This window comes from Rutidosis leptorrhynchoides, chromosome 8 (assembly GCF_046630445.1).
Source record: "Rutidosis leptorrhynchoides isolate AG116_Rl617_1_P2 chromosome 8, CSIRO_AGI_Rlap_v1, whole genome shotgun sequence".
NCBI lineage: Eukaryota > Viridiplantae > Streptophyta > Magnoliopsida > Asterales > Asteraceae > Rutidosis > Rutidosis leptorrhynchoides.
The window spans coordinates 36,576,803-36,602,103 of NC_092340.1; the positions used below are offsets into that span (position 1 = coordinate 36,576,803).

The following is a 25,301-nucleotide window of genomic DNA, read 5'->3' on the forward strand; positions in this document are numbered from 1 at the left end:
CACGACACTACTAGAAAAAGAGCTTTTCCAGACGACACCTTTCCGGACGACATTTATCGTCCACAAAAGTCAGCTAAATGACAAAAAAAAAACAGCTTTCCAGTCTCGCTTTTTGACCGGACTTTTCCGGACGACTCCATGTCGTTCGGAAAGGTGCCCGACAGAATTGCATATATAAAAACTAACTTTAAACAAAACTAACTTTAAACATAAAACCAAATTCCTCCATATCGCTAAATCTTTAAGCAAAATCTATAAAAACAACTCTTTGGTAACCTCTCAGATACATCTCATTTGTAGTTCATGTATGAAAAAAAAAATGTATAAAAACCTACAAAAAAACTCATCAACCTAAACATTAACCAGCAACTCATATCAAAATAGTTACGGCGTCGATATTCTAGACAGATAATCGGCAACATTCTCCCTCAGTACTACACCATTCTGATCATCATTCGCGTTACAAAACACAGGGCGATAATCCAAGTCACTACAGTCCGAAAAAACAAGCGTCTCTTGAACTTCATCTTCCATATCAATCAGTATATTATGCAGAATACAACAAGCCAAAATTATCAACGGTAATCTATGTTTATCAGGCCTCCACAACACTCCTTTAAGTATTTTCCAATTTTCTTTCAGCTTCACAAACGCTTCGTTCGCCACCTTATGCGTTTTAAGCACCATTTCGTTAAATCTCGATTCAGAGTTCGAAAGATCGTCTCCTCGATACGAAGTTAGCAACCATTTTAACAATGGGAAGCTCGAATTACCGATTATATACTCTGTTATTTCATTACCTTCTGCTGTAACTTTTTTTAGCCCGTTTAATCTCTCCCCTTTTTCACATTTTTCAAAAAAAGTTGAACTTTTATGGATCTGTTCGTCGGTCATACGTCCCGGGCAGCCGCCAAATACGTCAAGAAACCGTAAATCCGCATCCATGATCGCTTGTAACGTCATGCTTTGATTATTCTCCCGGTCACACCAGTAATTAGTTGACCGGTCAACGGTTGGGAGAGACATTAAAACATGAGTGGTATCAATTGCACCACAACAATTTGGGAGGCCCCAAATTTTTTCGAATTTACATTTTACGTCCTCCATTTCGGGTTCAGTTGAAGGCCATTGGATATGGGCTAGACCTTTTGATATCAAGGTGTCTACGAAGCGTTTGGTTAGTTGAGCAACTGTGGTTTGGTTTAGGCCGAGTGAAATGCCGACCCATTTTAACGATTCGCCTGATCCTAACCTTGTTAGAACAATGGCAACCATATCATGTAGGCTCAACGGGTTCCCATTTAGGTCGATGAAACTTGAACATTTGGTTATCATTTCTTCTTTAACGAGTGAGCATGTGTATTCGAATGTTTTCATTGACATCTTGAACATGGTCTCGAATGTTTGTGAATCTGGTGATTCTTTTAAACTTCCTGCGAATAAAAGAAATTAAACATACATGAAATTGATTTAAGTTTATTGAAATCTTGTCTGCACCTTGAAATGAAAATATCTAGTGAGCTTTGACTTTTACTTTGACTATGACAAATTAAGAAAAAGATGAACTTTCTAATGAAACTGATATCGCATACAGGTCACAGTATGGCATAAACATAAATGTAACTAAGATTTTGTTGGATTGAACGTCTTACTACATAGAGTTAATATGATGGTAGCGTTTGTACAGTCAGAGATAGTTGAATTTTGACTTCAAAAGTCAAACTCGGTAGCAGATATCATCAGTAGCACAAGTAATAACTAGATTCAAGACAACATAAACTAATGTAGTTGGACATTAACAGTTCAAGCATAAAGTATTGAACTTGTTAAATAACATTGACTATTTGGGGTTTACAGACGAAGAAGGATCCCTGATTTTAAACGAAAGCATCATAAACTAAGTTAAATCATTATATATTTGAGTTTTTCATCTAAACAGTTCCTTGTTAGTGCTCTTCATGCTGGTTTTATGGGAGCATTTGCAAGTTAAGAAATTTTTACTGAAATTTCTAATGAGACACATAACCTAAGGACTAAGGTGCACAGAGATCCATTTACTGGATTTGCAAAGTTCATGTTGATTTAACAAAAAAATATAGCTTTTTAAACCCTGAATTTATTTTTTCGAAAAAACATTGAACTGCAGGTCTATCGTTGAATCAACTAATAAGTCATGGATGATGGGTTCAAGTCAAGCAGACCATCTATTTACAAAAGTGGTACCCAAGCATCAAGCTTGGTGTGGCAGGAACAACCTTTTAGGGGTTAGTGTAAAAGATTCAAAGTTTGACTTTTTATTATAATAAGAGTTGCAAAATTAAAACTTAATGAAACTGTATTAAACTAAAATTATGTTTAGGGGTTAAAGCATTTGTATATGTGGCACGAAATTTGATTCCAAAATTTCACTAAGTTAGAACTTTCAGAGTCTGTCAAACACTTCATTGTTATAAAACATGTAACATGTAAGTTTATTTTCGATAACAAAACACAAAACTTACAAGCGCGTTATATGCAGCGAAATTGAAAGACTGATTAATTTAACATACGAACATCAAACAGATTTGCAAATCAACAGAAGAAATATATAAAAATAATGAAAAAAAATCCCCGAAAAACAACATTTTGAATCATCCCCACAAGTAGTGCCGGATTCAAGAAGATTTTTCGACGAGGGCAAAAAAATTCCACTATAACATAGATGTGGCTAGCTAGCAACTTCACATTCAGTTACACTAAACTCGCGTATAAATAAATGAAAAACAAATTCAATTATGTGGGACGACTGACCCGACCAGACTGCCCTATGGTGGCTCCACCTAGCCTACAAGACCATAAGTACATTCATAAAGCTTAACAAAAACCAAATAAACGATAAACCGTAGCCACAAAGATCAGAATCATTATACAGTATATCATAAAGCGCAAAAATCACCTTAAAACAAACATTATAAATCATCCACATAATCACATTCTAAACTAATTAACAGTTACAAAATAAACCTAACCACATAAACATGACACATTCAGTGTATTAAAATCAAACTTTCATGAAACCTTTTTTGCAAAAATAAAAACAAACAAACCTTGAAATCTTTTAGAGAACTGATGCCACCAATCGGAAGGTTGTGGTGGAGATAGCGGCGGAGATGAACTGCCGGTAGTGGTGGTGGTGGTGGTGGTTAAAAGCTTCTTTTTTGATTTGGTTTTTCTGATGGGTCCCATTATTATTATTATTATTATTATTATATTATTATTATTATTACCAGAAAGAATCAACAAAAAATAAAAGTCAAGAAGAATCAGAGCTGAATGATTTCTTGAAGAATAAAGTCAAATGATTTTTGTGAAATCGAATCGAAGAAGAAAACTGGTTATGGTTAATGAATTTGAAGAGAGCATGCAATGATGCTTTTTTTTTTTTTGGTTATGATAAAATAAACTTGAATTACGACATTTGATTTATATACTACGGAGTACTAAATACATATAATCCGTATCATATACTCCGTAGTAAGATATATGGAGGCATAGAACTTTATTAATCAGATAAGTGATAATTAAATTTCTTAATATTTATTTTGTAGATTTTTAATAAAGAAATAGTCGGTGTATTACTTGATTGTAGGAATTCTACATGTAACAACGTGGTTGGATTTTTGAAGTTAAATTTTTATATTTTCTTATCTGGAATATATTATTGAAATTTAAAGCTAAATTTTCATTTCATATTTTCTTACCTGAATATACTATTGAAACTTGAAAGTGAGTTTGTAACATCATTTAAAAATTATAATATCTTAACCAATTATATTCATTTTTTTTATTTTCAACTTAATCAATTATTATTTTTTTGAAACGCAAACGAAATTTTATTATATATTAAAAGTATACAATGAAAGGTGAAGGCTACAAAGAAGCCTCACAAACAAAAATACGATACAAGTTACAAAGGGGGCAACCAAGGTAATAGAAATACACGAACGAAACTACAAACTAAATCACTAGTTATTTAGATAAACACTAGGGTTTGCGATCCAAGATAAACACTAGAGTTTATATTATAGTATATTATATTTGGTTTAATTTATATAATATAATATTATATAATAGCATATTACATATTTACATATAATATTAATTGTAAAATTTTATATAAATATAACCACTAACCTAGTTATCACTAAGTTCTTGTGAAACAGAAGACCCATATTCGAATCTTTGTAACGTTCAAGGTTGAATTAAAATGGGTTCTTGACCGGAGAAAGCGCCAACATGCGCAATTTACCCGGTTATGGGTCTCGTTGCTCGGGGCTCGCCACTTAGGAGTTTTACTCGATAGTGGACATACAATGTGGTTGTTGCTAGAGAGAGTTTCTCTCCGTATCCAAAAATAGGAAAACAATTATAAATATAATGATGGTACTGCCAACATCGTCACGATTTGGGTTCCCTCCTAACATGTGTGTAGGTGACATATGATCGTGAAGGTGGTTAAGTTCTCTTTAGGTGATGCCGATATCGTCGTTCTTAAAAAAAAATTAGTAATCATATTATGCATTTACGAGATTGTGTATTGTTATCGTTGTTATATTAATACTTGTATTTATCTAATTATAACTCTTGGTGCTATATTTAAGACAAATCTCTCAACGTTAACATCTATTAAAAATCATCAACATAATTAAAACTATTAAATATATATTTTTAAATAGTCAATAATAACTAAAATTAACCATTTAATTAACTACTCATTATTTGTTTTAGTTGTTTATTGTTACTCGTAGCTCTAAAAGCATCAAGAGTCATGGGTAGGCTTCGGCGTCGGTCACTGGCGACGCTAGGATCCGACTATCGATCGACTCCGCCCTAGTGTCGTTATCGTTGTTGGCTTGTCAATGTTCTGACTTCTATATCTCACCATTGGAAAGTATAATTTTCAGATATATATATATATATATATATATATATATATATATATATATATATATATATATATATATATATATATATATATATATATATATATCTGTTGCACTGTGTAATTCTTCTCTTTTTTTCGTTTTTATCTTTCTATTCTTTCTTTTTTAGCGTTCTTTTTAGGAGGTGTGAATAGAAGAAAGGAGAGGTGAATATTTAAAAAGAATGAGAGTTTTATTTGTTATTTGAAAAATTGGTCAAAATGTTCTATTTTTTGAAGTGTTCAACAATATATCCTTAAAATTTTGAAAATGCAAGGAATTCCCTCTGTCCACGCATCACGCACACACATAATGCGCGCAAGCCCGTGCCTGATGCGTGTGTCGAGATATTCAGCGAGACGACCATTTTCCTCGCAAACTTGCTCCACACACTTGGTGTTTGGTGCCAAAATGTCAGAACTTTGAATGGAAGTATGTTTTTACTCATAGCTCCGATTGAGTCATCATTTTGTTTTGAAATCATGTATGTTTCGAGATCTATCCGTTGGCTATATCGTAACTATGAGTCAAAAAATATATCCATTCAAAGCTCTTGTCCAACAAGCACCGTGCACAGTGCGTGTTGCGTGGTTTTTGGTGCGTGCTTACGACCAAAAATGGTTGTCTCGCTGAATATTTCGGAAACACGCATCACACGCGGGTTTGTGCGTGGTCAAGGGGTCATTTTTCGCAATTTCGATTTTTTAAGGACATATTATTAAAGACTTTGAGAAATGAGCGCATTTTGCCCAATTTCCGTTGTTTTGGGTTGAAATAAATTCGGCCGAAAGTTAAAATCGGCTGAATATTTATTGTTATTTTGGGTTGAAAATTAAAATTAACGTACTTAAAAATTTGATTATTCAGTTTATATATTGCTATTATTTAAAATAAACTACATAATAATAGAAGTAATCAATAATAATTAAAAATAATATTAGACACTAAACTATTTTTTCAGTTTTCTCTCAAAGTCTTCTTAGACTTTAAAGTTATGCCGAATTAGACCATCGTTAATCCTCGTGCTCTAAGAGACATTTTAACTAAAATCTCAATTTCTTTAATTATTATATACAACTTCACCGTCTCAATTTAATAGTCTTTAGACAAAAAATACACAATTTAAGAAAATGTTATCATCACCTTTTACTTTTTGTTCGTTTACTCTCTACTTTTTACATACATGTTTTATATTTTTTTTTTAGAACAAGCATATTAAATTGAGACCGAGGATATTAACATTTCGTGGTACAAAATTACAATAATGCACAACTTGAGGTATTAATGCATTTGGATATATGAAACCAGACTAGATTTTATAATTTATAAAGAATTTCCCGTGCAAACTTACATACGGACTAATTTTTGTTTTTAAAAGACAAAACATAAAAGCATTGTACTCGGTTACGGGTCTCGATGCTCGATAACTTGTTACCCGGGAATTTTACTCGTTAGTAGGGACTCAATGTATTTGTTGCTAGGAGTTAACCAAAAAAAAATATTGCTGTTAAAATGTATTATTGATTATAACAAGTTTAGTTTAGAATATTATGTTTCATTTATTCATTTGTGGTATTTCTAGAATGTTTCAGGTTCAATGTTGCTGTCTCTAAAGTTCAAGGACTCAAGGTGACAAAAGGCTGAAAGTTTATGAGCTGGACTGATGGACTATGCTTATTGGGCTCTTGAATTTAATTTATTGGACTGCTCCTATTGAAGCCCACATTCATTTCATGATAGTATTTATACACCTAATTTCTTGTTAGGGTTATCATTCTGGCAGCTTTTTCATTCGGTTGTTTTCATCTGCATATTCAATTCTCTCTAATCATCTTCTTGATGAATTAGTTCTTTAGATTCTGTAATAGTGATTAAGAGATCAGTTTTGTGTTTCAATCTATTGTTCTTGAAAGATTGATGTCGGTTTCTGTATTTTGTAAAGGATCTTGCATAATTTGGAGACTAAGTGTTTGATTCTGATAGTTAAAGTTTCTATTTATGATCTGTTGATAATTCTAACATGGTATCAGAGCGGTGAGGTTTGTTCATGGTGGTTTACTGATCTCTTGGTGATTTCTGCCTTTTTCGAAGAATTAAGGTTTCTTCGATTTCTCTTGTTCAAAGAAGTTTCTAGTGTTCTTTTGTTCTGTTTGGGTTCGATTGAGAACTTGTGGGTGGTTGATTCTAGATCTGACGTTTGCTGCGAAAAACCTAATTTTTCTCAAATTAGGGTTAGGGTTTGGTGTTCATCTGGTGATCTGAAGTTCATCACTCCTCTTGTTTTTCATCTGTCTTCCGCTGCTTCATCAATCATTCGTGATTGATTGGTTACATCTTAAACTCTTCTTTACTTTTATTTGTTTGTGTACTGTATTTGTTATTTCTTAAAGATTTACAACCATGTGCCCAACTCTTGATCCCAATTCATTGAAATTGGTGAAAACCTGATCAAGCACAGTCAGTTGTAGATCATTAAGTGCTTTCTGTGTTATATTTGATTACTGTTACTTCTTGATTTGTTTTTCTTATTTGTTTAAATGGGGGATAGTGGTGGTTCTACTGGATCTTTAACTCTAATTAATAAACTTGATTTTGGGGATCCTTTGTATTTGCATCAAGTGATACTACATCTGGAACACCTATTATTTCTATAAAACTTAAAGGTACTGAAAACTATAACATTTGGAGTATATCAATGCTTCTTGCATTGGGTACTAAAAATAAACTTGGTTTTATAAATGGTTCTTGTGTTAAAGTACCACTGATAATGCTCTTGCAAGTCAATGGGATAGATGTAACATTGTAGTGTTATCTTGGATGCTTGGTACTTTATCTGAAGAGTTGTATAATGGTCAAATTTTTAGTACTAGTGCTTTAACTGTTTGGAATGATTTAAAGGAAACATATGATAAGATTGATGGTTCTGTGATCTTTAATTTACATCAGAAAATTAACAGTCTAAAGCAAAATGATAGTCCTCTATCAGAATATTATCATAATCTTAATAGTCTCTGGAAACAATATGATTCAATGGTGTCCTCACCACCATGCACTTGTGGTGCTAATGCTTGTACTTGTGATGTTTCAAATTCTATTATTCAAAATAACAACAGACTTAAACTAATGCAGTTCTTAATGGGTTTAAATGATGTTTATATGTCTGTAAGAAGTAATATTCTGTTAAGGGATCCACTCCACGATGTTAAAACTGCTTATGCTGTTATTTCTAGAGAAGAATCACATAGAATTAAAGAGATCAATAATAAAACTCAAACATCAGCTTTTGTAGCTCAAGGTCCAATCAAACATAATAATAACAACAATGTGGCAAACTTTAATAACAATAACAGGGGTCCTAATTCAAATTTAAAATGTAAAAAATGCAACAAAATTGGTCACACTATTGAAAGATGTTTTGAGATTGTTGGTTATCCTCCTAATTTTAAAAGAAACTTCAATAATAATCAAAATAAAAACTTTAACAATAATCAAAACAACTTCAATAATAATAATAATAATAACTTCAAATCTCTGTTTAACAATCATGCTGCTTCAAATGAAGCAAGCACAAGTAGTTCTTCTCCTATTTCTTTTTCTAATGAGCAGATGCTCAAGCTTCTCAGTCTAATCAATGATGCTCCAAGTTCTGTTCCCACAAGCTCCATGTCTGCTATGGAAGGTATTTTTTATAATGGAAGTTCTAAATTTAATCTCAACTTTAACAAATTCTTCAAATCTAATATCACGCAATTCAAACATGTTCACAATGGTTGGATTATTGATTTTGGAGCAAATCAACATATGACTGCAACCAATAAAGGTTTAATTAATGTTGTTGATATTTCTAATCTTAAATTAACTGTAGGACATCCTAATGGTACTAAAGCTTTAATCAAAGGGATTGGAAATCTTGTGTTAAATAGTTTTATAACTTTAAAAGATGTTCTTATTGTTCCAGAATATTGTGTGAATCTTATGTCTGTCAACAAATTATCCAAACACAATAATCTAGTTGTCAGCTTTGATGGCACTAAATGCTTTGTCCAGGATTTGAGGGACAAGAAAATAAAAGGGATTGGTAAAGAAGAAGGTGGTATGTACATCTTTAATAATTCTGAAAGTGAATGTAAGAATAATTCTGCTGTCTGTGCAACATCTTAAATTCTGTGGCATATGAGACTTGGTCATCCTTCTGATCAAGTCTTACTTGTACTTAAAAATAAACTTAATCTTAAAACTAAAGCTGAAGAAGAACCTTGTGATATTTGTCATAAAGCTAAACAAAGCAGAAGTCCTTTTCCTTTAAGTGAACATAAAACCTCAAGTTTAGGTGAACTTGTTCATCTGGACTTGTGGAATCCTTTTAAAATTCAAACAAAATAAGGTTTTAAATCTTTCTTAACTGTAGTTGATGATTATTCTAGAGCTGTTTGGGTTTTCTTAATTAAAACAAAGGATGAAGTGTTTGAAAATATTGTATACTTTGTGCAACTTATTGAAACTCTATTTCAGAAAAAGGTTAAAACTTTCAGAAGTGATAATGGAACTGAATTTATAAATCATAAATTTTCTAATTTTACAAATAGTAAAGGAATTATTCATCAAACCACATGTGCATACACACCTCAACAAAATGGTGTTGTTGAAAGGAAACATAGGCACTTGCTAAATGTAGCAAGAGCACTTATGTTTCAGGGGGGATTACCTCTAAATATGTGGTCTGATTGTATTCTAACTGCTTGTTATTTAATCAATAGGACACCAACTGTTGTGCTAAATGGAAAGTCTTCTTATGAAATGATTTTTAAATCTGAACCTAATTTCTCTCATTTAAAGTGTTTTGGGTGTTTATGTTTTTCGGTTGATTTAAATCCTAAAGATAAGTTCAGTAGCAGGTCAATTAAGTGTGTTTTAATTGTTTTTTCAAATGTCAAAAAGGGTTACAAATTACTTAGTCTTGAAGATAAAAGTGTTTTTTACTCTAGAGATGTAAAATTTTATGAAACTGTTTTTCCTTTAAAACTTAAGTATGCTGCTACCAACAAGTTTTTAAATAAACACTTTTCTAATGATTTTTCAAATGATTCTACTTATTCACATTTTTTTGATGATATTTTTGAAAATCACACTCAAAACACTTCAAGTCCCAATGATGAAGGGAGAACAAATGATACATGTTATGGCAGTAGTGATAGTTCTCATAATGAGAACAGTCCTACAGCAACACATAATGAAGATCAATCTTCAATCCCTGAGGGCAATTCTAATGACACTGATCAAGTTAATAATGTAAGGAGGTCTTCCAGAAACACTGTTTTCCCTAGAAAATATGATGATTTTGTTGTAGATGGTAAAGTCAAGTATGGTATTGAAAGAGTTGTAAATTACTCAAACTTGAGTTCTGAAAACTTTTGCTTTGTTTCTAATCTAAATAAAACTCTTGAACCAAAAACATATAATCAAGCTTGTAAAGATCCCAACTGGATTGAAGCTATGAATCTTGAAATTGAAGCTTTAAACAGAAATAACACTTGGGAAATCACAGATTTACCAGATAACAGAAAACCAATTGACTGTAAATGGATTTATAGAATAAAATATCAATCTAATGGAGAAATTGAAAGGTTTAAAGCAAGGCTTGTTGCTAAAGGATTTAGTCAAAAAGAAGGAATAGATTATGATGAAACTTTCAGTCCTGTTGTTAAACATGTAACTGTGAGATGTTTTATAACTATTGCAGTTCAAAATAATTGGCCTTTATATCAGCTTGATATCAATAATGCTTTTCTTTATGGAGAATTGAATGAAGAAATTTATATGAAATTACCTGAAGGATATTATACTGATTACAAAGATAAAAACAAAGTCTGCAAGTTAACTAAATCTCTTTATGGTCTTAAACAGGCTCCAAGGCAATGGAATGCTAAACTTAATGAAGCTCTTTTAGAAAATAATTTTGTTTAGAGTAAATCAGACTATTCTCTTTATACAAAAACTTCTGGAAGTAATTTTATGGCATTACTTGTATATGTAGATGATATTGTTATTACTGGAAATGACATTGTTCAAATTGATCAATTCAAGAAGTTTTTGAAATCTAAATTTATGATAAAAGACTTAGGAGAACTTAAATATTTTTTAGGAATTGAAGTTCTTAAAACTGAAAAAGGTATTTGTTTATCTCAAAGGAAATATTGTCTAGAACTTTTAAATGATTATGGTTTGTTGGGTTGCAAACCAATGAGCACTCCTATTGAACCAAATCTGTGTGTTAATTGTGATCCTAGTGATAAAGATCAATTGTTGACCAATGTTACTGAATATCAGAAATTAGTTGGCAGACTGATTTATTTAACATTAACTAGACCTGACATATCATTTGTTGTTCATATTCTAAGTCAATACATGCATGCACCTTTACAATCTCATTTAAATCTTGCTTTTAGAACTCTTAAGTACTTAAAAGGTTCTCCGGGTAAAGGAATTCATCTTGTTAAAGGTAATAATCTTGATCTTTATGCATATTGTGATTCTGATTGGGCTAAATGTAAAATGAACAGAAAGTCTGTTACAGGGTACTTGGTATTTTTTTTGTGGGTCATTGGTTTCATGGAAAAGTAAAAAAATAATCTGTGGTTTCTAGATCTTATGTAGAAGCAGAATATAGATCTATGGCTAGTACTGCTTGTGAAATCATATGGATAAAAAATTTGCTTTTAGATTTTGGTATAAAAGTCAGTTTACCAGTTCAACTTTTATGTGATAATAGTTCTGCAATTCAAATAAGTGCAAATCCAGTTTTTCATTGAAAAACCAAACATTTTGAGATAGATTTGCACTATTTAAGGAACAAAATTACAACTGGTGTTATCAAAGTTTTAAAAATTCGATCACTTAATAACTTAAGTGATATTTTGACCAAGGGTGTTTCTATAAGACAACATCGTCAGTTGACTAATTGTTTAGGTCTTTTTGATTTATTCCAAACTAAACTTGAGGGGGGGGGGGGGGGGGGGGGGGGTGTTAAAATGTATTATTGATTATAACAAGTTTAGTTTAGAATATTATGTTTCATTTATTCATTTGTGGTATTTTTAGAATGTTTCAGGTTCAATGTTGCTGTCTCTAAAGTTCAAGGACTCAAGGTGACAAAAGACTGAAAGTTTATGAGCTGGACTGATGGACTATGCTTATTGGGCTCTTGAATTTAATGTATTGGACTGCTCCTATTGAAGCCCACATTCATTTCATGATAGTATTTATACACCTAATTTCTTGTTAGAGTTATCATTCTGGCAGCTTTTTCATTCGGTTGTTTTCATCTGCATATTCAATTCTCTCTAATCATCTTCTTGATGAATTAGTTCTTTAGATTCTGTAATAGTGATTAAGAGATCAGTTTTGTGTTTCAATCTATTGTTCTTGAAAGATTGATGTCAGTTTCTGTATTTTGTAAAGGATCTTGCATAATTTGGAGACTAAGTGTTTGATTCTGATAGTTAAAGTTTCTGTTTATGATCCGTTGATAATTCTAACAATTGCACCATATTATATCGACGATATATACTTTGCTTTTCTAAAAAGACATATAAAACATAAGCATTATTTAGATCCATATTCATATTGGTAAAAGAAATAGCACTGATCTCCTTGAAATCTACTAGCGCCTTTGGTAATTTGTTTTAAGAGTTAATTATACCATTGGGGTTTACTACAAATTATGTCGATAGTCCTTTTCTTTTTACATGAATTCTCAATTTTTTATTAACTCATTTCAAGACGAAGTTTTATATAGGAACATATATTACATATCGTCAACCCCGAATATAAACCCATAACTTTATGTTAGAGGGGCACATCAATACAATTGTGTCAATAGCTCTTTTGTATGATTTGTAAGAAAGATACTAATTTATAATTGCGAATTAATATAAGTTTTATCATTAAACCATCGTAGATATGTAAGTCTCTACACGAAGAGTAACATTATAGAACCACGCATGTTTGCCTCAGTGTCTACCGAGTTGCTCAATGAACCACACCACCCGAACCAAAAAGAGAGTGTCACAGTGGCGACTCTAGTTGGAGACCCGTGGGGTCACCGGATACCGCTAGTTTAAAAATTTTTAGTAGAAAATACCCTTTAAATTGTATAGAACACCACTAAATTTAACTACAGGACCCCATATATTTTTCAAATTTATAGTTTTTCTTTAAAACTGTATAGGACATCACTAAATTTTACTACTCGGATCCCATATATTTTTTGAATTTGTAGTTTTTCTTAAGGTAAAATACCACTAAAATAGCATTGAAATATAATTAGTAGTGAAATTTTTTTTGGGACCCCATTGAGTTATAATTCTAGAATCGCCACTGAGTGTGACTAGAGAATACGCATAATGTGAAATTCACCCGGTACCAGATCTCGCGCTCGATGAGCTTGATTACCCCAGATTTACCCTCTTTGAGACTGTGCTCATTCATAGAGTAATTTCCTCACTGATCCAAAAGAATAACATTTTAGTTCTATATGCTATGAGATGCATATGCCAACCCAACACTAAACAACCTCATGTTTATATTTGTCATAATGATTAACAAACACAATGTTTACTACACAAGTTCTTTATAATTTTATATCTTCCAACTTGTTTTGACTAGGGATGGCAATGGATCGGGTGGTGCCGTATCCATATCCATATCCATATCCATTTAGTTTTTGTTCATCCATATCCATATCCATATCCATTTAATTTCAGTTCATCCATCCATATCCATATCCACTGGATTAAGCGGGTTAATGGATATCTATTGGATATTCAAAAACTGTTATAATATTTCCGAATATCTACAAAAACGTGTACTTTTTGTCGAAAATAGAACACAATTTGTTGAATTTACCATCAAACATAGATTATGACAAATTAAATGTGTAATTTGTATATTTATCTTGTTAGATATAGGTGTTTTATTATAAAATATCATAGTTAATTTATTATATGATTGCAAGCAAAATGTATGTGTAACAGTAAATGCATTTTTAATAGTAGACGTGTATACATATATCTATATTTATGTATTAATATATGTATTTCGGGTTTTAATGGATATATCCATGGATGATACTTTTTCATCCATATCCATATCCATATCCATTTAGGTTCATCCATATCCGTATCCATATCCATTTAAGTTCATCCATATCCACTAAAATCGGGTGGATCGAGTGTATATCCACTGAATCGGGTGACCATTGCCATCCCTAGTTTTGACTCGGATAAACTTCTCACCTAAAATACTTAGATGAAGTGTAACATAAGGCTTAAAGAGCTAAAACCTGGATTTTGGTATAATTATTTAATGCTTTTAAAAATATATGTAATTATATATTATATACCTACTAGTTTATAACCCGCGATTTCGCGGGATTTTAGAACCAAATTTTCGATTAAGTTCTTAATGATGTAGCATTTTACATTTAAGATATACGTTGAAGAAACCCACAATTCTGCAGGACTAAAATATAATTTAGAAATAAATCAAGATTTCGCGGGAATAAATATACTAAATTAGATTAGATTAATTGTTAAAACAAACATGTATGACTAATTATAATAAAAAAATACATTCAAATCACGTTTACCACATAACATCTTGTAACATCCCGCATTTTTTCGTTAAATTATTTTAACGTCCGTCTTTTTATTTTAAAAAAATATCTTTCGTTATTTATATTCGTAGTTTCCGTTGACTAACGTTCATAATATTCCCGCTATTTAATTATATCATCACTCGGTTACTCGAGCGTTTTAAAAATATTCGTTTGGTTAATTCCCGCACCCGCTTTGAAACTTGAGGGACTAATCTTGACACTTGGCCAAATTTGGTTAACTAGTCACCACCACCACCACCCATTCATTTGATTCACCTCCCACCATTTTTATTACTTCCATTTTTACTCTCAAATATCCAAATCCTAAATTCATCATCTAAATCCGGATCAAGAAGCAAACATCAAAACAAATTACATATTTGGAATCCTCTCTTCATCCTCTACATCTTGATACCAATTTCATCTCGTTTGGGTAACTTTCTAAATACACTAAATTTCTCTAAATTCATTTTATATACTTGAAATGATGATAGTTAGTGTCTATGGCTTGTGTATAACATGAATATATGTTTTGTTTGCTCGATTTGTTGTTTTGGAGTAACTAGTTTGAACACTTGAAAATGGGTTTGCTTAATCTTTGATTTTGGAGGATTAAATGTTGTTAAATTGTTAAAGTTCATGTTTTAATTGTGTTACTAGTATCACTAGCTTCGTTTTGATGCGTAGGTTGATTAAGAAAACTTCAAATACATGATTTGTGATTTTTGTGAATTTTGATTAGGGTTTGATGAACTTGAAATGAACTTTTTGATACTTGAATGCCATGAAATGTTAATTGTAAGTGTTTAGTCGTAATTCATGTTTCATTACCTTCAAAACGGCATATCATATGTGTGAATTGGATTCCCGAAACTTAAAATGCATTTTTGTGAACTTGAAACTTCGATTTTGAACATTTAACGATCATTTATTGAGGTTTTCATTATTGTTAATGATGGATTTGACTCATGAAATGTGTTTAGTTGTATTCCTCTTTAAATTACCTTTCCGATGATATAAGATACATGTTTTGGTTGTTTGCGGGTCATAAATGGTGATTGTTTGAAGTTAGGTTCGTGCATAAAACTTAAAAACTGCCAGATTTCTCTGCACAGGTAATGGCGCGGCGCGCCATATACCCGCGCGGCGCGCCAAAGTGGTCTGTCCAACTTTGTCAATTTTCGAATAATGTTTGCTATGCTATGCACCTTCGATTCACATGTAACTTGTTCTAACATGCTCATATATGATTAAAAACCTCAGAAAAATAGTTCGGGACCCGACCCGAACGTGTTGACTTTTCGTTGACTTTGACCGACCAAAGTTTGACTTTTTGTCAAACTTAACCAAATGATTATGCAACATTCCTAACTTGTTTTTATACTTGTATCTTGCATGAAACTTGACAAATTGATTCACATGCTACATAATCAAGTCGTAACGAGCCATAGGACTAATTGAACATCTTTGACCAATCGTGACTATCGTTATTGATACAACCTATTTGTTTAGGTCAAGACTAGCATTGTTCTTTGTACACGTTACTTGTCGAAGTACTTATTTACTCTTGCGCTCAAGGTGAGATCATAGTCCCACTTTTACTCTTTTGAACTTATATTTGGGATGAGAAAACATAAACGTTTCTTTTTAACTAAGTGAACACAAGTAGAGGAAAACAAACATTCTACATACGAGTTTAGAACGAAATCCTCAATTCGATTATCATTAGTTACTCTTGCAGTGTGTAAGTGTAGGCGTGAACTTATGTTGTATGGCCATATGGGTTTGACAAACCCTCATCTAGGACGGTTCGCTACCGTCTACGGATGAAATATATTTTCGGGAAACAGTGTTGTTCTAGCACTATTAATGGGGTATCAACGGACGGAATGTTAAGCCTTGATAATTGGGTGCTCGTGAATATTAACTTTTAGAATGTATTACTATTTTATCAATGTTGCAAATCTTGTGGTTCGACTTACTTTTACTCACTTACTTATTTAAACCTATGATTTTCACCAACGTTTTCGTTGACAGATTTCTATGTTTTTCTCAGGTCTTTGAACGATATGTGAAACATGCTCCCGCTCATTATTTGATACTTGCATTGGATGTCGAGTATATGTGCATACATGGAGCGTCTATTGACTTTATTTAAAACTGTGTCGCCTAGATTTCATTTGTACTTATAACTATGTAACGAAACTTTTGGTTGAACAATTATTGTAAACTTAGGAACAATCTTTATTTAAGAAATGGAGGCGACATGTTTTGGTCAAACGTCATTTTAAAGACCTACGACCACGCAACGGGACCTAAGTAGTCGGCGCCGTCAATGACGATTTGGTCGGGTCACTACAAGTGGTATCAGAGCTTTGGTTGTAGGGATTTAGAGTTCATTGGTGTCAACCCCGAGTCATAGGGTACATTAGTGAATCTAGACTACAACCGGCATATAGACTTGAAGTAGGAATTACTTGATTACTTGTGCATTTATACTCGAACTCTTTTATCATATCTAACTCGTATTCGATCTTGAACTTACGTTGATAAATTTTGTTGACGCGCCACCTTGACTTTATGAAGTAATGTTAAATGCACATGTGAATCAGGGTAATATAATTTTCGGGATTATATTACGGTGATTCACATGAACGTTCCGACATTATGACATAAAGAATTTAAGGCGAGTCAAGGAAAAAAAAATTCTCTCTATCCTTTTTCCGTATCACGGTTAGTATTGTTGAAAATACTAATCAACGATATTCTTGTGTCATGAAGGAATAATGGCTCACCAAGGTCAACACAATACTCCTCCCGAAACTCTAGAACAAGCTCTTCAACGAATGATAGCCACCGCCACGGGTGAGGCAGTGGCCGATCACTTTTCCAACAACAACAATCGTGGGGCCGGTAATTCAAACGAAGGTTGCTCCTACAAAAACTTTATGATGTACAATCCTCCCACTTTCGATGGAACCGGGGGACCGGTTGCTCTCACCCGATGGTTTGATCAAACGGAATTCGTTTTTAGCATAAGCGGTTGTCGAGACCGAGATAAGGTCAAATTCTCCACCCTCACTTTCACCGGTGTTGCTCTCTCATGGTGGAACACGCATGTACAATCGGTGGGTATCGATGAAGCCCACACACTCTCTTGGACCGAATTAAGAGAAAGAATGATCACCGAATACTTCCCGTGCAACGAGATTCGAAGGCTCGAACAAGGGCTAAGAAATTTAAAAACGGTCGGGAATGACCTCGAAGCTTATAATCAACCGTTTGCCGAACTAGCCTTAAGTTGTCCGAACCTCATGACTCCCGATTCCCTAAGAGTTGAACTTTACATGGATGCCCTTCCTAAGAGCATTCAACACGGGGTAATGTCATCCAAACCCGCCAATCTACAAGAGGCTTTAACGATGGCCCGCCAATCTATAAAAACGGTGGAGGAAATTGAAGCGCCGGCACCAACGGCCGAGGACCAACCGGGTAACAACAAAAGAAAATGGGAAGCCTCTCCATCGAGCAACTACAACAACAACTTCACCAAGAAGTCCTTCACCCCCGACGGCAAGAAAGGTTACGCCGGGTACCTACCTTATAGTAACAAGTGCCACAAACATCACTTTGGTGAATGTGGCAAGCTAATTTGCCGCCGATGCCAAGGAAGGGGTCATATGGCCAAACATTGTGGAAGTGTCACCCCCATCACACAAAAGGGACCCAACACACAAAAGTCGGTCACTTGCTACGCATGTGGCCAAACGGGTCATTTTAGGAATGTGTGCCCAAAGAAGAAAGCCAACCCCAACGCACGCCGTTGAACTTTCAACATCGACACCTAGGATGCCCGAGACGACGATGGACTAGTCACGGGTACGTTTCTTCACAACAACCCGCATATTTCATACTTATTCGATTCGGTTACTGATGTTATAGCTAAGGGGTATAAAATACTATTAAATTTTACAAGGAAATACTATTAAATACGATACAATTTTACACAAGATATTTATTTATTTATAGAATGGATATACTTAAACCTTGCTACAACACTTATAGGCAGTGTACCTAATCGTACAGTAGTGTAGTTTTTAGTAAGTCCGGTTCGTTCCACAGGGAAAATCTTTAAACAAAGCTTAACGCTATATTAGTTTACTTTTATAAAAATACAAATATATATATATAAGTAATATTATTATTATAAAGGGGGATTTTTACCGTTTAATGACCGGTTTGTCGATTTTAAAACTTTAGTCGCAGTTAAAACCAAATGTAAAATAATAAATAAATACAAGACTTAATTTAAAGCGTAAAGTAAATAACGATAATGAAATTGCGAATAATAAAAGTGCGATAAAATAAACTTGCGATAATTAAAAAGTACGATAATTAAAAGTGCAATTAAATACAATAACAATAAAAATGCGATAATTAGAAGTGCAATTAAATATAAAATAAAGGAAATTAAATATGAAATAAAAGAATTATGCTTATTTAAACTTCCGTAATCATGATGTTTGACGTATTGATTTTAGTTTTATGCCCATGGGTTAATTGTCCTTTGTCCTGGATTATTTAATATGTCCGTCTGGTTTTTGTCCATAACAGTCCATCAGTCATAAATATAAAGTGCGAGTGTCCTCGTCAAATTATCCTTATACCCGAAGTTAAATATTCCAACTAATTGGGGACTTAAACTGTAACAAGGTTTTATTACTTTGTTAACAATTATGCCAAGTGTCCTTGTACATAATTTCACCCCTGTTTTAATAATTCTAGTGGCTATTAATCCATTCCCGTGTCCGGTTAAATGAACAATTATTCGTACATATAAATACCCTGCCCATCGTGTCCGATCGAGTGTATATGGCAATTTATAGGGACGCCCAATTGTAAATCTTTATATTAACATTAACAAACTATCATTTAGTTAAACAAATATAAAGCCCATTAATAGCCCATAGTCTAATTTCCACAAGTGTCGTTCTTTTGTCCAAACCCCAATTATGGTACAAAGCCCAATTACCCAATTTTAATATTTTTAGCCCAACATCATGATTACTTCGGATTAAATAAGCATAATAATAACTTAGCTACGAGACATTAAATTAAAAAGGTTGAACATAACTTACAATGATTAAAAATATCGTAGCGTTACACGGACAGAATTGGGACTTACACCCTTACAACATTCGCTAACATACCCTTATTATTAGAATTATAATTAAAATTAAAATTAAAATATAAATTATAAATATAAATATTACGTATGAATGGAGAAGAGAAAAGATATATTTTTTTGCCAAAACGCGTTGAATTTATAGGACCTGGGCTGGATTTCAGAGCCATGCGATCGCATGGATTTTGTGCCTCCAGGCCATGCGATCGCGTGGCCAGCTGGGAGAAGTCACATTTATTTGTTTTCTTTCTTGCCGACGTTTATAAATAATAATATAATATATAAATAATTATAAGAATTATTTAAATATTATATTTTATTTATGTGCATAGTTAACTTGTAATTTTTAGTCCGTTGCGTCGAGCGTTGAGAGTTGACTCTGGTCCCGGTTCCGGATTTTCGAACGTCCTTGCGTACAATTTAATATCTTGTACTTTGCGTTTTGAATCTTGTACTCTTGTAATTTTGAGACGTTTCTTATCAATAATTGGAACCTCATTGATTGTATTTTGTACTTTTGAGTTTTTTGGTCGTTTGCGTCTTCAATTCGTCAAATCTGTCTTTTGTCTTCACCTTTTATTATTTAAACGAATATCACTTGTAAATAGAACAGTTGCAACTAAAAGCTTGTCTTTCTTGAGGAATAATGCTATGAAATATATGTTCGTTTTTAGCATTATCAGTTACCGTTAGACGTTTTATAACCAAGGCTTTGACTCGTACTCTTTGCACTCCACCTTTTCCCCTAGATACTATTTAGGCAATTCAAGTGACCAACGAAAAAATATTGAGTACCTATAAATTTTATCGGAGGATATACGTTAAACTTATTGTGTGGATAATTTGAATTTTGACTTGACACCTATAGAACTAAGGAGCTCAAAACCTATTCATTAAGGAGAAATTGTTTCCCTACAATTATGTATAGATTATTGTGAACTAAGTAATTTTCGGTTGGAAACCGATACCCTCTTTCTCGTATCCATGACCTCATGATTTTTTACATGAATCTCGCGTATATTCCAAATCGACCTCTGTTCCGATTATTATCAATTGAGAGATCAGGGAGAAGATGTCTCCTAACCTGCTTTTAGAACTCGCTACGATAGTTGTAAACTTCTTTTAGTACCGTTCGATTATCTAGGCCTCCGCCCGTATTCATAGGCCTCCTGAACCGCGTTTGTAAACTTATCTAGATGAATCCGTTATCGTATTTATAGATGATGTATAAACCTATTCAAGTAAAGAAGAACATGAACGACATCTCCGTCTTACGCTCGAACTCTTGAGAAAAGAGCAATTCTAGGCCGAATTCTCCAAGTAAGAATTTTGGTTAAACGAAGTCCAATTTTTAGACCATGTTGTTAGTGGTCAAAGTATTTCAATACATCTCGCAATTGGAACCATACGTAATCGGGAAACCCTCACGACTCAGACTTGTATTCGTAAAATCTTAGATCTCGCCGGTTATTACTGAAAATTCATTTTCGACTTTTCTCGTGTTGCTCGTCCTTTAACCTCGTTAACTCACTAAGGGAAGAATTAAACCTCTCTGTGTCCGAACTTTGAACGTGATCATTCACACCAACCTTACTAGCCAAATTTGCGAAGCACAAGATGGAACTCAAATATGGAAATATTTCTACGTGAACGCCTGAAGGGCATACTCTCTCAACTCGAAATCAACGAAACTGAATTTCGTTATTTTGGCACGAAAAATTTGAATACTTAATCATGGACCCGAGCAACCTCCTCGTCATCACATGCCATGTTACATAACTCTGTTATCTCACCGTTACCGTCTGATATTACTGGAACTTAAGATAACACCCAATCCAAGGATACTTCTTTCTTTTTTTGACTTATCGTCCTCATGCTCCTGATACGGCCAACTACTACTCAACCCCGAACTATACAACTACGTGTACTATCTCGTTTCCCACCCAGTCTCAACATTTGACCACTAGATGCGCGATATGGCTACCTCAAGGTATAAACTCATCCTGTTCTAAGTCCTCATTTCACTCCTATATTTTTCGTTCGTACTTTCGTATAAGGAAATCTTTTATTCTAAATTCTCCATGGAGGGAGAGACTCTTCAAGTTACACTGGTATTCGCCACATGGGTGAATAGTCCTAACGAACATTTCCAGAACCCGATAAGAAACTTGCTGTAGCGAACATTTTCAAAAATCGATAAATTTTCCGCGGCGCAGGAATACTTGAGAACCAAAAACTTGTCCCAATCAACGTTTTCGAACCCTAGCTAACTTGTTCGAGCATATCTTAAGAGATTCTACTCCCACACGGTGTACCATTGTCAACTACCTCGGATCGAAATACTCGTTTCACTTCTAATTTTACAAGAAGCCTTAGAAACACATTTAAACAAGAGTACCACGTATCATCCACAAACTGACGGAACAAGCAAACGTACGACTCAAATCTTGGAAAGACATGTTACAAACTGGTATTGTTACCTTTAGTAGTTCCTCTTACAACGACAGTTACCATTCGTGTATTAACGCCGCACTTCTGAAACCCTATATGACCGCAAATGTCATACCCCTATTCGTTGGACTAAAGCATGTGGCAAGCAAATCACCTAATCCGAACTCATTCAAGAAATAACTATTGAGATCGTTCAAGTCCGAGAAGGACTCAAGACGACCCGTAGTCGCCAAAAGAGCCATACCAATATGAGATGAAAACCTCATGAAATCTGCACCCTGAAAAGGTGTAATCCGATTCGGAAAAATCGAGGAAAGTTATATTCACAATATTGATCCTTTCGAAATTTTGGGGCGTATTGGAACCGCTTCCTACCGTTTAGAACTTCAGACTCAATTAAGTTTCTGTTTACCCTACGTTCCATGCAACAAACTTAGAGACGTGTCCTACGGGACGGGAACGTGTTATTCTCCTAGATAAACTTACTATTGATGGCAAACTCCCCTTCATGGGAAACTGGTTGAAATTGTGGATCGTAAAACCAAGTCTTAATACAAACTGAAATCTCGACTGTCAAAATTCGTGGAAATGCCCAAGGACATATCTTCACCTATTCATAGCATCGACAACGTAATGTCTCGAGTAAGGGACATCAACTATTACTTCCAACTAAATTTTGGGACGAAATTTCTTTTAAGGTGTGGCTAATGTAACATCCCGCATTTTTCCGTTAAATTATTTTAACGTCCGTCTTTTTATTTTAAAAAAATATCTTTCGTTATTTATATTCGTAGTTTCCGTTGACTAACGTTCATAATATTCCCGCTATTTAATTATATCATCACTCGGTTACTCGAGCGTTTTAAAAATATTCGTTTGGTTAATTCCCGCACCCGCTTTGAAACTTGAGGGACTAATCTTGACACTTGGCCAAATTTGGTTAACTAGTCACCACCACCACCACCCATTCATTTGATTCACCTCCCACCATTTTTATTACTTCCATTTTTACTCTCAAATATCCAAATCCTAAATTCATCATCTAAATCCGGATCAAGAAGCAAACATCAAAACAAATTACATATTTGGAATCCTCTCTTCATCCTCTACATCTTGATACCAATTTCATCTCATTTGGGTAACTTTCTAAAAACACTAAATTTCTCTAAATTCATTTTATATACTTGAAATGATGATAGTTAGTGTCTATGGCTTGTGTATAACATGAATATATGTTTTGTTTGCTCGATTTGTTGTTTTGGAGTAACTAGTTTGAACACTTGAAAATGGATTTGCTTAATCTTTGATTTTGGAGGATTAAATGTTGTTAAATTGTTAAAGTTCATGTTTTAATTGTGTTACTAGTATCACTAGCTTCGTTTTGATGCGTAGGTTGATTAAGAAAACTTCAAATACATGATTTGTGATTTTTGTGAATTTTGATTAGAGTTTGATGAACTTGAAATGAACTTTTTGATACTTGAATGCCATGAAATGTTAATTGTAAGTGTTTAGTTGTAATTCATGTCTCATTACCTTCAAAACGGCATATCATATGTGTCAATTGGATTCCCGAAACTTAAAATGCATTTTTGTGAACTTGAAACTTCGATTTTGAACATTTAACGATCATTTATTGAGGTTTTCATTGTTGTTAATGATGGATTTGACTCATGAAATGTGTTTAGTTGTATTCCTCTTTAAATTACCTTTCCGATGATATAAGATACATGTTTTGGTTGTTTGCGGGTCATAAATGGTGATTGTTTGAAGTTAGGTTCGTGCATAAAACTTAAAAACTGCCAGATTTTTCTGTACAGGTAATGGCGCGGCGCGCCATATACCCGCGCGGCGCGCCAAAGTGGTCTGTCCAACTTTGTCAATTTTCGAATAATGTTTGCTATGCTATGCACCTCCGATTCACATGTAACTTGTTCTAACATGCTCATATATGATTAAAAACCTCAGAAAAATAGTTCGGGACCCGACCCGAACGTGTTGACTTTTCGTTGACTTTGACCGACCAAAGTTTGACTTTTTGTCAAACTTAACCAAATGATTATGCAACATTCCTAACTTGTTTCTATACTTGTATCTTGCATGAAACTTGACAAATTGATTCACATGCTACATAATCAAGTCGTAACGAGTCATAGGACTAATTGAACATCTTTGACCAATCGTGACTATCGTTATTGATACAACCTATTTGTTTAGGTCAAGACTAGCATTGTTCTTTGTACACATTACTTGTCGAAGTACTTATTTACTCTTGCGCTCAAGGTGAGATCATAGTCCCACTTTTACTCTTTTGAACTTATATTTGGGATGAGAAAACATAAACGTTTCTTTTTAACTAAGTGAACACAAGTAGAGGAAAACAAACATTCTACATACGAGTTTAGAACGAAATCCTCAATTCGATTATCATTAGTTACTCTTGCAGTGTGTAAGTGTAGGCGTGAACTTATGTTGTATGGCCATATGGGTTTGACAAACCCTCATCTAGGACGGTTCGCTACCGTCTACGGATGAAATATATTTTCGGGAAACAGTGTTGTTCTAGCACTATTAATGGGGTATCAACGGACGGAATGTTAAGCCTTGATAATTAGGTGCTCGTGAATATTAACTTTTAGAATGTATTACTATTTTATCAATGTTGCAAATCTTGTGGTTCGACTTACTTTTACTCACTTACTTATTTAAACCTATGATTTTCACCAACATTTTCGTTGACAGATTTCTATGTTTTTCTCAGGTCTTTGAACGATATGTGAAACATGCTCCCGCTCATTATTTGATACTTGCATTGGATGTCGAGTATATGTGCATACATGGAGCGTCTATTGACTTTATTTAAAACTGTGTCGCCTAGATTTCATTTGTACTTATAACTATGTAACGAAACTTTTGGTTGAACAATTATTGTAAACTTAGGAACAATCTTTATTTAAGAAATGGAGGCGACATGTTTTGGTCAAACGTCATTTTAAAGACCTACGACCACGCAACGGGACCTAAGTAGTCGGCGCCGTCAATGACGATT

The 25,301-nt window shown here is 33.6% G+C and overlaps 2 protein-coding genes across 2 annotated transcripts; one reads left to right on the forward strand and one right to left on the reverse strand.

Annotated features, from left to right (window-relative positions):
• Positions 1–384: 384 nt before the first annotated feature.
• On the reverse strand, positions 385–3,225 carry LOC139861534 (protein ALP1-like). Its single transcript, XM_071849960.1, has 2 exons — positions 3,087–3,225; positions 385–1,433 (listed from the first exon to the last, which is right to left on the reverse strand). Exons 1-2 carry the CDS (start codon positions 3,223–3,225, stop codon positions 385–387), a joined length of 1,188 nt encoding a protein of 395 aa, XP_071706061.1.
• A 7,748-nt stretch (positions 3,226–10,973) lies between these two features.
• LOC139863307 (uncharacterized mitochondrial protein AtMg00810-like) lies at positions 10,974–12,121 on the forward strand. Its single transcript, XM_071851941.1, has 2 exons — positions 10,974–11,536; positions 12,070–12,121. Exons 1-2 carry the CDS (start codon positions 10,974–10,976, stop codon positions 12,119–12,121), a joined length of 615 nt encoding a protein of 204 aa, XP_071708042.1.
• Positions 12,122–25,301: the final 13,180 nt, after the last annotated feature.

Excerpts from the sequence above, each read along its gene's own strand:
- LOC139863307 (XM_071851941.1), top strand. The coding sequence starts at position 10,974 with ATGGCATTACTTGTATATGTAGATGATATTGTTATTACTGGAAATGAC. Across the intron at positions 11,537-12,069 it reads AACAGAAAGTCTGTTACAGG|GTTCAATGTTGCTGTCTCTA; the intron begins GTACTTGGTATT and ends AGAATGTTTCAG.
- LOC139861534 (XM_071849960.1), bottom strand. The coding sequence starts at position 3,225 with ATGGGACCCATCAGAAAAACCAAATCAAAAAAGAAGCTTTTAACCACC. Across the intron at positions 1,434-3,086 it reads GTTCTCTAAAAGATTTCAAG|GAAGTTTAAAAGAATCACCA; the intron begins GTTTGTTTGTTT and ends TTTTATTCGCAG.